The 14,502-nt window shown below is 44.5% G+C and overlaps 1 protein-coding gene and 1 pseudogene across 1 annotated transcript; both read left to right on the top strand.

Annotated features, from left to right (window-relative positions):
• Nucleotides 1-1,397: 1,397 nt before the first annotated feature.
• LOC139390551 (ubiquitin-conjugating enzyme E2 K-like) lies at nucleotides 1,398-5,081 on the top strand. Its single transcript, XM_071137746.1, has 7 exons — nucleotides 1,398-1,860; nucleotides 2,799-2,892; nucleotides 3,171-3,229; nucleotides 3,348-3,430; nucleotides 3,551-3,650; nucleotides 3,807-3,935; nucleotides 4,147-5,081. The coding sequence occupies exons 1-7, from the start codon at nucleotides 1,798-1,800 to the stop codon at nucleotides 4,219-4,221; spliced, it is 603 nt and encodes a 200-aa protein (XP_070993847.1). The 5' UTR covers nucleotides 1,398-1,797; the 3' UTR covers nucleotides 4,222-5,081.
• On the top strand, nucleotides 4,588-13,831 carry LOC139390886 (neuronal acetylcholine receptor subunit alpha-9-II-like; annotated as a pseudogene).
• The last annotated feature ends 671 nt before the right edge of the window (nucleotides 13,832-14,502 follow it).

Genomic DNA, 14,502 nt, shown 5'->3' with positions numbered 1-14,502 from the left:
GTTTGGTCACCTGATTTGTCCCAAATACAATGATTTTAGTTTTAGAAATATTTATGACTAACTTATTCCTTGCCACCCACTCTGAAACTAACAGCACCTCTTTGTTAAGCAGTCATTTTGGTCGCTGTAGTAGCTGACATGTATAGTGTTGTGTCATCCGCATACATAGACACTCTGGCTTTACTCAAAGCCAGTGGCATGTCATTAGTAAAGATTGAAAAAAGTAAGGGGCCTAGACTGATCATGTATCGTGTAGGCCAACAATAGACTGCCCTGTATGACTTGTTAGTGTGTATCACTCTGTGTCCTGATCTCATGTCTTGTTTACTTGTAATCAAGTAAAGGGAGTTCACAGGGCGTCTGGACTGATAGCAGAGTTATTTTTCTCTCTTGGCTCCAGAGCCATGTTATCTATGGATGGCCAACTCAAGCACTTGTTTAGTTCGACTAATTTATTGCGCAATTTTATTGAGGGGGTAAAGATGATGTGTAATGTCATTGTAAATACATAATATGTTATTCTGTAAATTAAACCATAATAATTTGCTATACATGACATTCAATAAAATACAACTGTATGTTGCAGCTTTCCCTTTTTCAAATTGATGTTATCTGTTGTAGAAGCTTTGATTGTGCCAGAAATGTTGCTGTTCTATGCGCGCACTGATTCTTTGAGACACTGCTGCCCCCTAGTCTTATGTCCCAACGCTAGTTCAAGGCCCTTGGCGAGAATACAGAGAGAAAGAGCTGACCATGATACACAGGCTGAGAAAGGTAGAACATAGTCAGAGACAGAGTACAGGATGAAGTAATACCATAGTCTACCACAGAGTCTGATTCTGATTTTAGTATGTAAATGAACTGACATACGTAGATAGTTAAGTCATCTTGAGCTGTCATTTGTAGCGATATGGCATCTCCACATGAAGCAGTTTTTCTAGTTTGTGACAGTCAAAGACCACTAATACAAATGAGGAAAGGATTTATTTGTTCTGATAGATTGATAGAATAATTTTGGACGTTGTTCTCATCCTATACTTATCGCTTCCTCATCAGCATTCTAGATCCAGTAAGGACGTATGAAGCAGTGAACCATATATACGTATATACTGCTGAATTGAGAGTTGTCCCAGATGCATATTTTTCTATAAGAAGATTCTGAATGTTGCCCCATTGTTGCATCATTGAGGTCCAGATAGGTAACAATACATATAATGTTAAATGTACAGTGTAATTATTTATATATTAAATTATACTTTGGACAATATAATCAAGCATATATAAGCAATTCTAGGCCTGTTTTTCATTGTCCACTCACAATAAATAGGTGTACCAGTTATTGCAGACAAGAGTCTCTGGAATGTAATGACAAGGAGGGAACTAATGACAAGTAGTGTACAGCAAAGCAATGCTGTCGAAATCACATGATCCGCTTTTCAGCTTGCATGCAGTTAGTATTAAAATGTTTCCAGCATCACAAACTGTCAACTGCGTACATTGTGACAATTCTTCCAGAAAATACACATGTCCCTCGGCTCTTTAGTAACTAGCTAGCGGTATATTTTATGACATCGTGGCTCAGTCACGTTTGCGCAGAACTTAGCATTTAGTGGTAACTAGCTGTACCCTTGCAACTGTTATTGTTGCTTGGATCCAAAAGTGACAGGCAGAAAGAACGAAAGTGCGAGGGGGACTGCGAATTAGCTGGGTTAGCTAGCTACTAGTAGGGCTGAAGCCAAGCGAGGCCTGACTGAGCGAGAGGATCGTGTTCCCTTCCGACAGAAACACGGCGAAATCATGGCCAACATCGCGGTTCAAAGGATAAAACGGGAATTTAAAGAGGTTCTCAAAAGCGAGGAGGTGGGCTTATTTTTTTCAATCGACCGTGAACGATACGCTAAATATCTAGCTAGCTAGCAAGCTAACGCTAGCTGAGTTGGGTGTCTAACACGATTGCCTGTTGTTGAAAATGAGTGTTTTATTATATGCTAGCTAGCTACTGAGGTTACTTAGACAGATGTTAACAAAGGTGAAGGACAAGGCGCTAACTACCCTGTTTGCAAACGGAGGCCAAGGAAGGAACGCGTGACTGGATTGTTCGCAACGTTGGTGAACGTTATGCTGCTAACTTAACTAGCCTACAGGAAATTCCCTGCCTTGATGCTAACGTTAGCGCTTCCAGCGAAGGTAGCTAGCTAAGCATTGAAAAAAGTCACGCTGGTTTAATATGAGGCTTAATTAACCTTTCTAACGTCAGACGATGGGTGGTAGCTAACTAGTCAACTAAGAAGTATGATATTTGCCACCCACAGTTAACGCTGTGTTTTTACTACCAGGGTGTCAACTTCTGCCGCATTGGCAGATTTGGGTTCGAAAGCTAGCGTGACATTTTCTACCTTCTTGTCCTGTTGCAGGTGATTATGACATGCTTCATGCCATGCATTGAAAGTTAACGGTATTGAGCAACACAAGTGTCATGTCATGGTAGTATTTTAATTGTGAATGGAGTTAACGTTAGCCAACTAGTTTAGCATATCCCGTAAGAATCTGTAGCACAACTTGGACCTGACAAAGTTCTCATACTGTTGCTTCTATCAAATGATATCATATTCAAGTGGAAGGAGACAGGTCATGTGAACGTATTAGCTGTCACCGATCGTTCTGTGAGTATGTCTGTTGAGAGGAAGTTGGGTATAGATGAGGTACCCTCTTATGGCTACCCCTCCTTTCCTTACACCCCAGCACATGCTCTGTGACAGAACCAACTGATGACCTCTGCTTCTCTCCTTCTCTGACAGACGAGTAGAAACCAGATAAAGGTGGACCTAGTGGATGAGAACTTCACAGAGCTGAAGGGGGAGATTGCAGGGCCACCTGACACGCCGTATGAAGGTGAGAGGCCGGGGTTTACTGACTTGGGACTGTGGACACACCTACCTGTGTTTAGTTGAGGGCTGAGGCAGACTTACTTAGCTTACCTGAGTCAAACTCTAGTCTGTCTACTGCACCACAATAGGATTCAAAGCATTTTTCCATTAAGGGAGCTAGGCTTGTGTCATGCAAAAGGTTACAGAAGATTTGAGCAGTCGCTTGATCCCATATTTTAGTCAGTACTTGTGCATATGTTGGCGTTCTTGCTGTCATAACTATTTGCTTTCTGTATTTTTCAGGTGGCAGATATCAACTAGAAATTAAAATTCCAGAAACATATCCCTTCAATCCACCAAAGGTATGTATAAAAAAATAACATTCTAATGTTTATTGTTCAGTTGTGAATTTTGTCAACATTGACCTGTGCCAGGGTGAAGTCCTTTGCTAATTCACTTGCTTGTTTATGTGCTTCCCAGGTGCGATTTATCACAAAGATCTGGCATCCCAACATCAGCTCAGTCACAGGTGCTATATGTCTGGACATCCTCAAAGACCAGTGGTAAGTCACTCTGTTCCAATACTCTTTAAAAAAAAATAACAAAAATTCATTGTCATGTCTTAGTTACGGATGATCCCAGTTCTTAGTACTCTAATACCATCTCCTCTGTGTGTCTGACAGGGCGGCAGCTATGACGCTGAGGACAGTGCTGTTGTCACTACAGGCCTTACTGGCAGCTGCAGAGCCAGATGACCCACAGGACGCTGTGGTGGCCAATCAGGTGAGAGGAACACTGGGTGTCTGTGTGTGAGAGAGGGAGAGTATGCATAATAAGTCACCTAGTGAGGTTTCTATGCTGCTGCCTGCTCGGTATTGTGATGTGTTCTTTATTTCTTTCTCTTTTTTGCCCCCCCCCCCCCCCCCCCCCCCCCCCCAGTATAAGCAGAACCCAGAGATGTTCAAACAGACGGCCAGACTCTGGTCTCATGTGTATGCTGGCGCCCCCTCCTCCAGCCCAGAGTACACACGCAAAATAGACAAACTCTGTGCCATGGGCTTTGACAAAGTGAGTGATCAACCCCTTATTACTGTCTCATACCTTCATAAGTCATTTATGCTTTATTATGGTATTACAAGACCACTGTTGATAGGTGATGTTCTTTGATCCCATTTTAATATGGTTCACCAATGGATCTCAGTTTTGTGTTTTGAATACTGTAGCACAGTTCTGACAGTGTTCTAAACTTCTTACACTCCTGTTTGTCCCGTCTTCACAGAATGCAGTAATAGTGGCGTTGTCGTCGAAATCCTGGGATGTGGAGACAGCAACAGAGCTACTGCTCAGTAACTGAGTCTCAATGCCCCCATCTGACCCCTCTCCTTCAGTCTCCCTCCATCTGAAGCCCTTTTCTCTGCTGTCCCTCTGACCCCTCACCCCTCTTATCTACCTGTTGGATACCCCCTTTCAACCTCCTGGCATTTCTCCCATTGTCAACATCTCTGTACCACTCTCCTCCATCTTCCCTGCCATCTTCATGTTGGCACTGTTCCCTGCCATCATTTCACATACCTCAATCAAATGACTCCTTCCCTTAGGCCATGTGCCTCTCTACTCATGCTATTCATGTCCATTACCATCCCAACTCCTTCAGTCGCTGGCTTTGTCTCAACATTCTCCACCGGCGTCCTATGACGTATACAATCCTTTTACATCAGTTATGACCTTGAAGAAAGTAAGGAAATGTTGTAAGATTGTTTGAACAGAGAAATCTCCACCATTTTGGCACTTACCACATCACTGATGTTTCCTAGCACTTGCAGTATCCACATGATGTGTCAACTGGCTTAGTCTTACCATCCTAAACTCTCCATCCCATCAGCAGGGAGCCCCACCCCTCTCAACCCTGTCATGACTATCATCATCACTCTTTCTTCTTCCCCCTTTTTTTATCTGGTTCTGGCCTCCTACAGGAAGACGATTAGATTCCCATTTTTAAAAAGAGAAAGAAAACAAAAAACAGAAACGCTCAGCGCACTGTTTACCGAAAACGCTACTCAAGCAAATTTAAGACTGGGAGTTAAAAAATAATAAAGTGGTTTGAAAGATATCACATCCACTGAACAACGCCAACAGAGGTTTAAAAAACAACAACCTGTCAAAATAATTCATCTGTAAATAAAGCTATTAAAGTCTGTGTAAATTAATCCAAAATGTGTGATGTTTTATTTGCTCTTTAGAAATTCATTATATTGCCGAATTACTTTGAGTATTGTGTTTGCATTTGTGTGTGCGATTAGTAGTCTTCCCTCCCTGTATGTGTACAAAAATCTAGGGTGAGAAGCTAAATTTATAATGCTGGAAGAAACAAAGTCCAGTGGGAATTATATACTTGAGGAAAGTAGAACAAACATATGCAATACAATATAGAATTGTGTGTGTGTAAGCAGGCTGCATACATATGCATGTTTATTTAAATAATTCCATTTGTATGCACTGCACTATCAGTAGCATGAAAGGACTTACTAAATGGGTTGATTCTGTCTAGACATGATTAAAACCCCACATGCTAGTGGATCGGAGCATGAACTAGATTAACACATTGTACAATGGGCTATCAGTTCTTGTTTGAGAAAAGCCACAGAGCATATTGTTTGTGTAGTCAGGCGAGAGTTATTAGGCTGAACACAACCAGATGGCAGGGTAGGTAGCGTGTTGTGTCTGAGCCAGCCTTGCCAACAAGCCCATCTTTTAACACAGGAGTGAACCTGGCATTGCTCTCCGATACCCATATTGCAGCATGCCTGCACTGGGAAGAATGCCCTTACACACAAGCTTGTATCAGTCTGTGTGTAAATAGGCCTACTGTGTCTGGAGGCTGGAGTTAGGCCTTAGTTTCCCTATTGCGACCCATGCAGACTCCCCTGCTGCACAGCGACACCTGCTATCGAGATACAGACAAAGCCAACCTCAGGTTTCCCAAGTCACAAAAGCTTGTTTTGTATCTCTCTTTGTTACCATGATGAATATCTCTCCCCTGACACACCACCAAAGTCTTCTGCCAGAGCTGAGAAAAGCTGTGGGATTTAGTGTAGGTGATACTTAGTAAAGTGAGATGTGACCTGAGTAAGTGTCAGGGTGGCAACAGCTTGGGTCCCAGCTTTAGGTTTTGTGAAGAAGACAACCCTATGTTTTGGACTTGAATACCCCCATAGGAACACGTCTACTGGTTATACCACCCAGATATAATCCTGCGCCATCTATTCCCTCAATGCCCCATTACCCAGGTCTCCTAAGGGCCCTCCAAGGCAACCAAAACCCACATCCAGTCTTTGTATTTGATTGGAAATTGTAGGCCTAACCATTTGATTACCCTGGTATCCATGATGATAAAATCACACAAACCATTCCTATGCCCTATCCAAACCTGATATTCAAGCCCATTGATCAACAAATTGGTAGGCCTAAACCTATTACATTATTCCTTCTGCTTCAACCAGTGTCTGCCTCGCGAGCACACCTGCCAATAGTTTGATTTACAGCTGAATACATCCTGTGTGTTGTGCCTATGGTCCGGGGGCATCTGGTTTGATTTGATCTGGTTTCCCCGGTCTCTGCCTTCTACGTGATAGCCGGGGTCCTATTCCGTGTCTGAGCGGGCATGCAACCTCTGCTGCCCTAAAGCGCGAGGAGGGCTGTTATAAGCAATTGAGTTCAATTGGGATTGAATGGACGTCATGCAAACCTGGATGGATTTAAACAAAGGAGCGGGTGTGTGTTGATTCAACTTCCTCCTGGTTCCTTCTGGACATTCATCCTAAACGCGGAAGATGTTTCCAATTGTGTGCTTTGCGATGTTTTTGCTCGATGGTAAGTCAGTGACATTAGCTGTATTTAGGACGTGTTTGGGAAATCCTACAATGGAGTTAAGCCTATGGAAATGTAAACATATGTCTGTCTTATTTTAAATTATATTAACAGTCTTATTTTGACCTAGATTGACATTGTTGCTTTTATATTTAAAACGTCACAGTGAGCTCATTTTACGCATTGGATTACGCGGGATGCGCCTTGCATTTGCGACCAAGGCGTCACATCTCTCCACACCCCAGACAACTCTCGAGACAGGACCCTTCCCCAATGTGGGCTATTCGGTCCATTGAGGGGGTAACACTGGAGGGAGGCTTGAACCAGCATTCCATGGGGCTAATACCATACCACCCGTGCCATAAATTATTAGACCCCTTGGCAGAGGAAGTAGCCTACAGTCATGGGCAAAAGTGTTGAGAATGACACAAATATACATTTTCACAAAGTCTGCTGCCTCAGTTTGTATGACGGCAATTTGCATATACCCCAGAATGTTATGAAGAGTGATCAGATGAATTGCAAATAATTGCAAAGTCCCTCTTTGCCATGCAAATGAACTGAATCCCCTAAAAACATTTCCACTGCATTTCAGCCCTGCCACAAAAGGACCAGTTGACATCATGTGTGTGTGTCCACATGTCTTGTGTGTGTGTGACTGCTGTGTGCATGTGTCTGCGGTATGTGGGCACCTGCATCTATGTGTGTGTGTGTTTATACAGTATCTGTGTCTGTCTGTGTGTGTGTTTATATCTGTGTCTGTGTGTGCAGGATGAGAGGAACCAGGTATTGATAGCTGTGGATCCGTCAGATGTGGCACGATGCCTACCTGAGGTGGAACAAGGAGGACTATGATGGCCTGGAGGTCATCTCTCATTAACACAGGTGTGAGTGTTGACGAGGACAAGGCTGGAGATCACTCTGTCATGCTGATTGAGGTTGAATAATAGACTGGAAGCTTCAAAAGGAGGGTGGTGCTTGGAATCATTGTTCTTCCTCTGTCAACCATGGTTACACGTGCCGGCATCATTGCTTTGCACAAAAAGGGCTTCACAGGCAAGGATATTGCTGCCAGTAAGATTGCACCTAAATCAACCATTTATCGGATCATCAAGAACTTCAAGGAGCGAGGTTCAATTGTTGTGAAGAAGGCTTCAGGGCGCCCAAGGAAGTCCAGCAAGCGCCAGGACCGTCTCCTAAAGTTGATTCAGCTGCGGGATCGGGGCACCACCAGTACAGAGCTTGCTCAGGAATGGCAGCAGGCAGGTGTGAGTGCATCTGCACGCACAGTGAGGTGAAGACTTTTGGAGGATGGCCTGGTGTCAAGAAGGGCAGCAAAGAAGCCACTTCTCTCCAGGAAAAACATCAGGGACAGACTGATATTCTGCCAAAGGTACAGGGATAGGATTGCTGAGGACTGGGGTAAAGTCATTTTCTCTGATGAATCCCCTTTCCGATTGTTTGGGGCATCTGGAAAAAAGCTTGTCTGGAGAAGACAAGGTGAGCCATACCATCAGTCCTGTGTCATGCCAACAGTAAAGCATCCTGAGACCATTCATGTGTGGGGTTGCTTCTCAGCCAAGGGAGTGGGCTCACTCACAATTTTGCCTAAGAACACAACCATGAATAAAGAATGGTACCAACACATCCTCCGAGAGCAACTTCTCCCAACCATCCAGGAACAGTTTGGTGACGAACAATGCCTTTTCCAGCATGATGGAGCACCTTGCCATAAGGCAAAAGCCACAGCTAAGTGGATCAGGGAACAAAACATCAATATTTTGGGTCCATGGCCAGGAAACTGCCCAGACCTTAATCCCATTGAGAACTTGTGGTCAATCCTCAAGAGGCGGATGGACAAACAAAACCCCACAAATTCTGACAAACTTCAAGATTTGATTATGCAAGAATGGGCTGCCATCAGTCAGGATGTGGCCCAGAAGTTAATTGACAGCATGCCAAGGCGGATTGCAGAGGTCTTGAAAGAGAAGGGTCAACACTGCAAATATTGACTCTTTGCATCAACTTCATGAAAGTGTCAATAAAAGCCTTTGACACTTATGAAATGCTTGTAATTATACTTCAGTATTCCATAGTAACATCTGACAAAAATACTAAAGACACTGAGGCAGCAAACTTTGTGAAAATGAACTTTGTGAAAATGAATATTTGTGTCATTCTCAACTTTTGGCCACGACTGTACGTACGTACGTACATACATACATACATACATACATACATACAGCGCCTTGCGAAAGTATTCGGCCCCCTTGAACTTTGCGAACTTTTGCCACATTTCAGGCTTCAAACATAAAGATATAAAACTGTATTTTTTTGTGAAGAATCAACAACAAGTGGGACACAATAATGAAGTGGAACGACATTTATTGCATAATTCAAACTTTTTTAACAAATCAAAAACTGAAAAATTGGGCGTGCAAAATTATTCAGCCCCTTTACTTTCATTGTAGCAAACTCTCTCCAGAAGTTCAGTGAGGATCTCTGAATGATCCAATGTTGACCTAAATGACTAATGATGATAAATACAATCCACCTGTGTGTAATCAAGTCTCCGTATAAATGCACCTGCACTGTGATAGTCTCAGAGGTCCGTTAAAAGCGCAGAGAGCATCATGAAGAACAAGGAACACACCAGGCAGGTCCGAGATACTGTTGTGAAGAAGTTTAAAGCCGGATTTGGATACAAAAAGATTTCCCAAGCTTTAAACATCCCAAGGAGCACTGTGCAAGCGATAATATTGAAATGGAAGGAGTATCAGACCACTGCAAATCTACCAAGACCTGGCCGTCCCTCTAAACTTTCAGCTCATACAAGGAGAAGACTGATCAGAGATGCAGCCAAGAGGCCCATGATCACTCTGGATGAACTGCAGAGATCTACAGCTGAGGTGGGAGACTCTGTCCATAGGACAACAATCAGTCGTATATTGCACAAATCTGGCCTTTATGGAAGAGTGGCAAGAAGAAAGCAATTTCTTAAAGATATCCATAAAAAGCGTCGTTTAAAGTTTGCCACAAGCCACCTGGGAGACACACCAAACATGTGGAAGAAGGTGCTCTGGTCAGATGAAACCAAAATGGAACGTTTTGGCAACAATGCAAAACGTTATGTTTGGCGTAAAAGCAACACAGCTGAACACACCATCCCCACTGTCAAACATGGTGGTGGCAGCATCATGGTTTGGGCCTGCTTTTCTTCAGCAGGGACAGGGAAGATGGTTAAAATTGATGGGAAGATGGATGGAGCCAAATACAGGACCATTCTGGAAGAAAACCTGATGGAGTCTGCAAAAGACCTGAGACTGGGACGGAGATTTGTCTTCCAACAAGACAATGATCCAAAACATAAAGCAAAATCTACAATGGAATGGTTCAAAAATAAACATATCCAGGTGTTAGAATGGCCAAGTCAAAGTCCAGACCTGAATCCAATCGAGAATCTGTGGAAAGAACTGAAAACTGCTGTTCACAAATGCTCTCCATCCAACCTCACTGAGCTCGAGCTGTTTTGCAAGGAGGAATGGGAAAACATTTCAGTCTCTCGATGTGCAAAACTGATAGACATACCCCAAGCGACTTACAGCTGTAATCGCAGCAAAAGGTGGCGCTACAAAGTATTAACTTAAGGGGGCTGAATAATTTTGCCCAATTTTTCAGTTTTTGATTTGTTAAAAAATTCTGAAATATCCAATAAATGTCGTTCCACTTCATGATTGTGTCCCACTTGTTGTTGATTCTTCACAAAAAAATACAGTTTTATATCTTTGTTTGAAGCCTGAAATGAGGCAAAAGGTCGCAAAGTTCAAGGGGGCCGAATACTTTCGCAAGGCACTGTACATACAACAAATTGGCCTACCTTCTGTATTCTTTCACAAATAAGACTGACTTCTATTCTCCTATTGTAGTGACCCACTCGGCTCAGGGCCAGTACGCACAGCAGCTGCTTACTGACCTGATGGAGAACTACTCGAAAGCCCTGTGGCCAGTTGAGGACACAGACAAAGCCCTGAACGTCACCCTGCAGATCACTCTCTCCCAGATCAAAGGCATGTCTCCGAGATTACTGACTAGGTCTCAGCGATGAGTAGAGGACCACTGGTAATCTATGACCGGCTTCTCTCACAATGAGGCTTTGACAAAATGTATATCCCCTGATCAAATACTGTGAGTACGTATACAGAGGATAACTCTTCTGAGAGATATCGTAGAGAGAGATCATGTACTTTAGATCAGAGGAACCAGGCAGCAGCCAGCGCTGTTCTGCTCATTGCTAAGACACGTATAGTCCATCAACTCTGTGACTCACCTGTTATTTTACCTATGTATGCAAGGCACAAGTACTGTACCTTGAACATGCTGTATGATACCCAATTGGTTCCTCTGGTGATGTGTATGAGAGACGTCAGATGTACTGTACAGGCCTACAGTTAGCAGCCATATACTCTTTCAGTTCAGTGGAGTGTCAACCTCCCATTTGTGTGTGTGTTACTAAGTGTACCTTGTCCAGTGCTCTCTAAAGAGAGCTGTCCTACTGCCAACTCACTCCGTGTCTCTGGGATGATATCACTTTGAAATGCAGACAGACTAATGATGTGTGTGTGTGTGTGTTTTGAGTGTCCCATTACTCCTTGGTTCCATGCTTTGGTCAAGCAATGTGTCAGGTTCTGGCAGTGACAACCCCTCATCCCCTAAATCTAAACTCCTCATCCACCTGATATTGACAGATAGCTGGGTCTGAATTTCACTGTATGAAAGCTAATCTGAGACTTTAGTGGGTTAATGAGAGAGAGAGAGACAATGACAAGAAGAATAAGACTGTTCGCTAGTATATTGCCCTTATCTGTGTGTGTGTCCACATGTCTTGTGTGTGTGTGACTGCTGTGTGCATGTGTCTGCGGTATGTGGGCACCTGCATCTATGTGTGTGTGTTTATACAGTATCTGTGTCTGTCTGTGTGTGTGTGTTTATATCTGTGTCTGTGTGCAGGATGAGAGGAACCAGGTATTGATAGCTGTGGATCCGTCAGATGTGGCACGATGCCTACCTGAGGTGGAACAAGGAGGACTATGATGGCCTGGAGGTCATCCGGATCCCCAGCAGTCTGGTGTGGAGGCCTGACCTCGTCCTCTATAACAAGTACGCGCGTACGTGACACAGATATACTGTACAGTACAGCCTCTAAACCATAATCATTTCTACTATCTAGAAACAACCTCCCTTACCAAGAATAACTGTTGGTCCATGAATTGTAATTTGAATTTGAGCTCCTTTGTGGTGGTCGTCTCCTACTTCCCCTTCCACAGCCAGGAGTGCAACCTCACATTTGGCTCCTGGACATACAACGGCAACGAGGTGTACAGGATGGGCACCCACACCACACACCACACACACACCACACACACACACACATACTTTGTTATTTAGACTGTCTCCTGTGTCAGTATAAAAGTTAAATGGTGACAACTTGGTGAGCCTGAAAGACAGACAGGCAGACACACCCTGTCCTACTGCTTCAGACTGCCCTACCACAGACAGGCAGACACACTCTGTCCTTGTCCTACTGCTTCAGACTGCCCTACCACAGACAGGCAGACCCACCCTGTCCTACTGCTTCAGACTGCCCTACCACAGACAGGCAGACCCACCCTGTCCTACTGCTTCAGACTGCCCTACCACAGACAGGCAGACACACCCTGTCCTACTGCTTCAGACTGCCTTACCACAGACAGGCAGACCCACCCTGTCCTACTGCTTCAGACTGCCCTACCACAGACAGGCAGACACACAGTCCTGTATGTGGTGATGTCATTCTGCCAATGCAGACAAAGTCATTGTGTGTGTGTGCATTATACATGCACTGAAACACCACTGTTACACTCCTATTGTATTTCACCCTCTATTCCGATGTCTCTTCCCAGGTTGACATAGCCATGGGCATGGACAGTGAGGACCTGCCGGACTTCGTGGAGAACGTGAAGTGGGAATGCCACGGCATGCCGGCCAACAAGATCGTCATCATGTACGGCTGTTGCTCCGATTCCTACCCTGATATCACCTACACCGTCCTGCTACAACGCCGCTCCTCCTTCTACATATTTAACCTTCTGCCCCGCTTCCTCATCTCCTTCCTGGCCCCGCTGGGCTTCTACCTGCCAGCTGACTCTGGGGAGAAGGAGTCCCTGGGGGTCACCGTGCTGCTGGCCTTGACCGTGTTCCAGCTCATGGTGGCCGAGAGAATGCCGTCGTCTGATTATGTACCCCTTATTGGTGAGTGCAGACACACACACACACACACACACACACACAGAATCCATGTATTTACATGAAGTAAGTTGTTTTCCTCTCTTCTGTCTGTCACACAGGAAAGTAGTACGTCACTACCATGACAATGATCACAGCCTCCACAGCTCTCACCGTCTTCATCATGAACATCCATTTCTGTTGTACCGAAGCCAAACCCGTCCCCCATTGGGCCAAAGTCCTCATCATCAACTACATTCCCAAGATCATCTTGGTCTATGAGGTGAGAGAGAACTGTGTCCCTGCCACCTCTTCCCCCTCCTCTTCCTCCTCACACAATGGACAGGACGACTTCCACCACCCCATCTTCAGCCCCACCACCAGGCCAATGGGAAACTGGGAGGCCACAGCGGGCGAGAGAACCAGTACCGCCACAAACACTCCGGATCCCAAACCCCTGGACTTCAACGTCACCCCAAGCCTTGACCCCCAACACCACATCACCAGAGATTAGAAGACCCAGCTCCAAGTACGAAGGTTTTGAGTCCAACGGGAACCTCTCCCTGGGGGATTGCTGTAAGGAGGCGCCTCCATGCTGTCCAGAGGTTGAAAAGGCAACCGTGTTCTGTAGTCATGGCATCAGCTTACCCGGGGTGGACTCCAAGCTGGTGCGGAACGTGGAGTACATCGCCATCTGCTTCCGGTAGCAGAGGGCCTCTTGCGCCACCAGGCAGAGTGGAAGAAGGTTGCCAGGGTGACGGATAGGTTATTTTATGTGGATCTTCTTCATCATGGTCTTCCTCATGAGCATTCTGATTATCGGCAAGGCGCCATGACAACAATGGATGAAAGACTATTGGACTGTTATATGACATTACTGAAGTCAAATCATTTCACTCTTTCTTGTCATCCCCTTACAGACAGACAAATACATTTTAAATTAAAAACATAAAATGTATTAAATTGCTTCAAATGTAACTGCAAGTGTAAAATGTGTGCAAATGAACAGTACACACACCAATCACTGTTGTCTCTGAACTCCATTCACCCTTCCTATCCTCATCTCTCCACTAAATAGAACCAGAGGAACCATCACGTCTTATTCACCAGTCTGAAATCAGACTCCCGGGGTTTCAGTGACAAAGGCCTCGCTCTGGATCCACAGGCCTGGAATCCTTTTTCTCTTCAAAATCATTTAGTTAATGACTGCTTTGTTTCCAAACAGGCGCTGTGTAGATCTAATATAATATGGACCATGAATTATGCAACACAATGAGTTTACCCCCTCCAGTCACCCATACCATGAACTTGGTAACGTTCAGGTGTGCGTGGCAGGTCGTGATTGTAGTAGGGTCGTGTACGCCTGACACTACTCACCTCATGGAAGTAGTCAACCACTCAAAGGACAAAGTGTATGACCAGTGAGCCCCCTGTATACCTCAGTTAAGAAACAGTTGATCCCCATTTGTCCCTATGGAGCCTTGTAGAGGTGAATCTTTTATTACAG

The sequence above is a fragment of the Oncorhynchus clarkii genome, chromosome 31 (assembly GCF_045791955.1).
Source record: "Oncorhynchus clarkii lewisi isolate Uvic-CL-2024 chromosome 31, UVic_Ocla_1.0, whole genome shotgun sequence".
In the NCBI taxonomy this organism is placed as follows: Eukaryota; Metazoa; Chordata; class Actinopteri; order Salmoniformes; family Salmonidae; genus Oncorhynchus; species Oncorhynchus clarkii.
This window is presented reverse-complemented; position numbering and strand designations above follow the sequence as displayed.

Bases quoted from the DNA above. Each gene is read 5' to 3' on its own strand.
- LOC139390551 (XM_071137746.1), top strand. From the start codon at position 1,798: ATGGCCAACATCGCGGTTCAAAGGATAAAACGGGAATTTAAAGAGGTT. The intron at 3,230-3,347 runs GTATGTATAAAA...TGTGCTTCCCAG, and splicing joins ATCCCTTCAATCCACCAAAG to GTGCGATTTATCACAAAGAT. The intron at 3,651-3,806 runs GTGAGAGGAACA...CCCCCCCCCCAG, and splicing joins ACGCTGTGGTGGCCAATCAG to TATAAGCAGAACCCAGAGAT.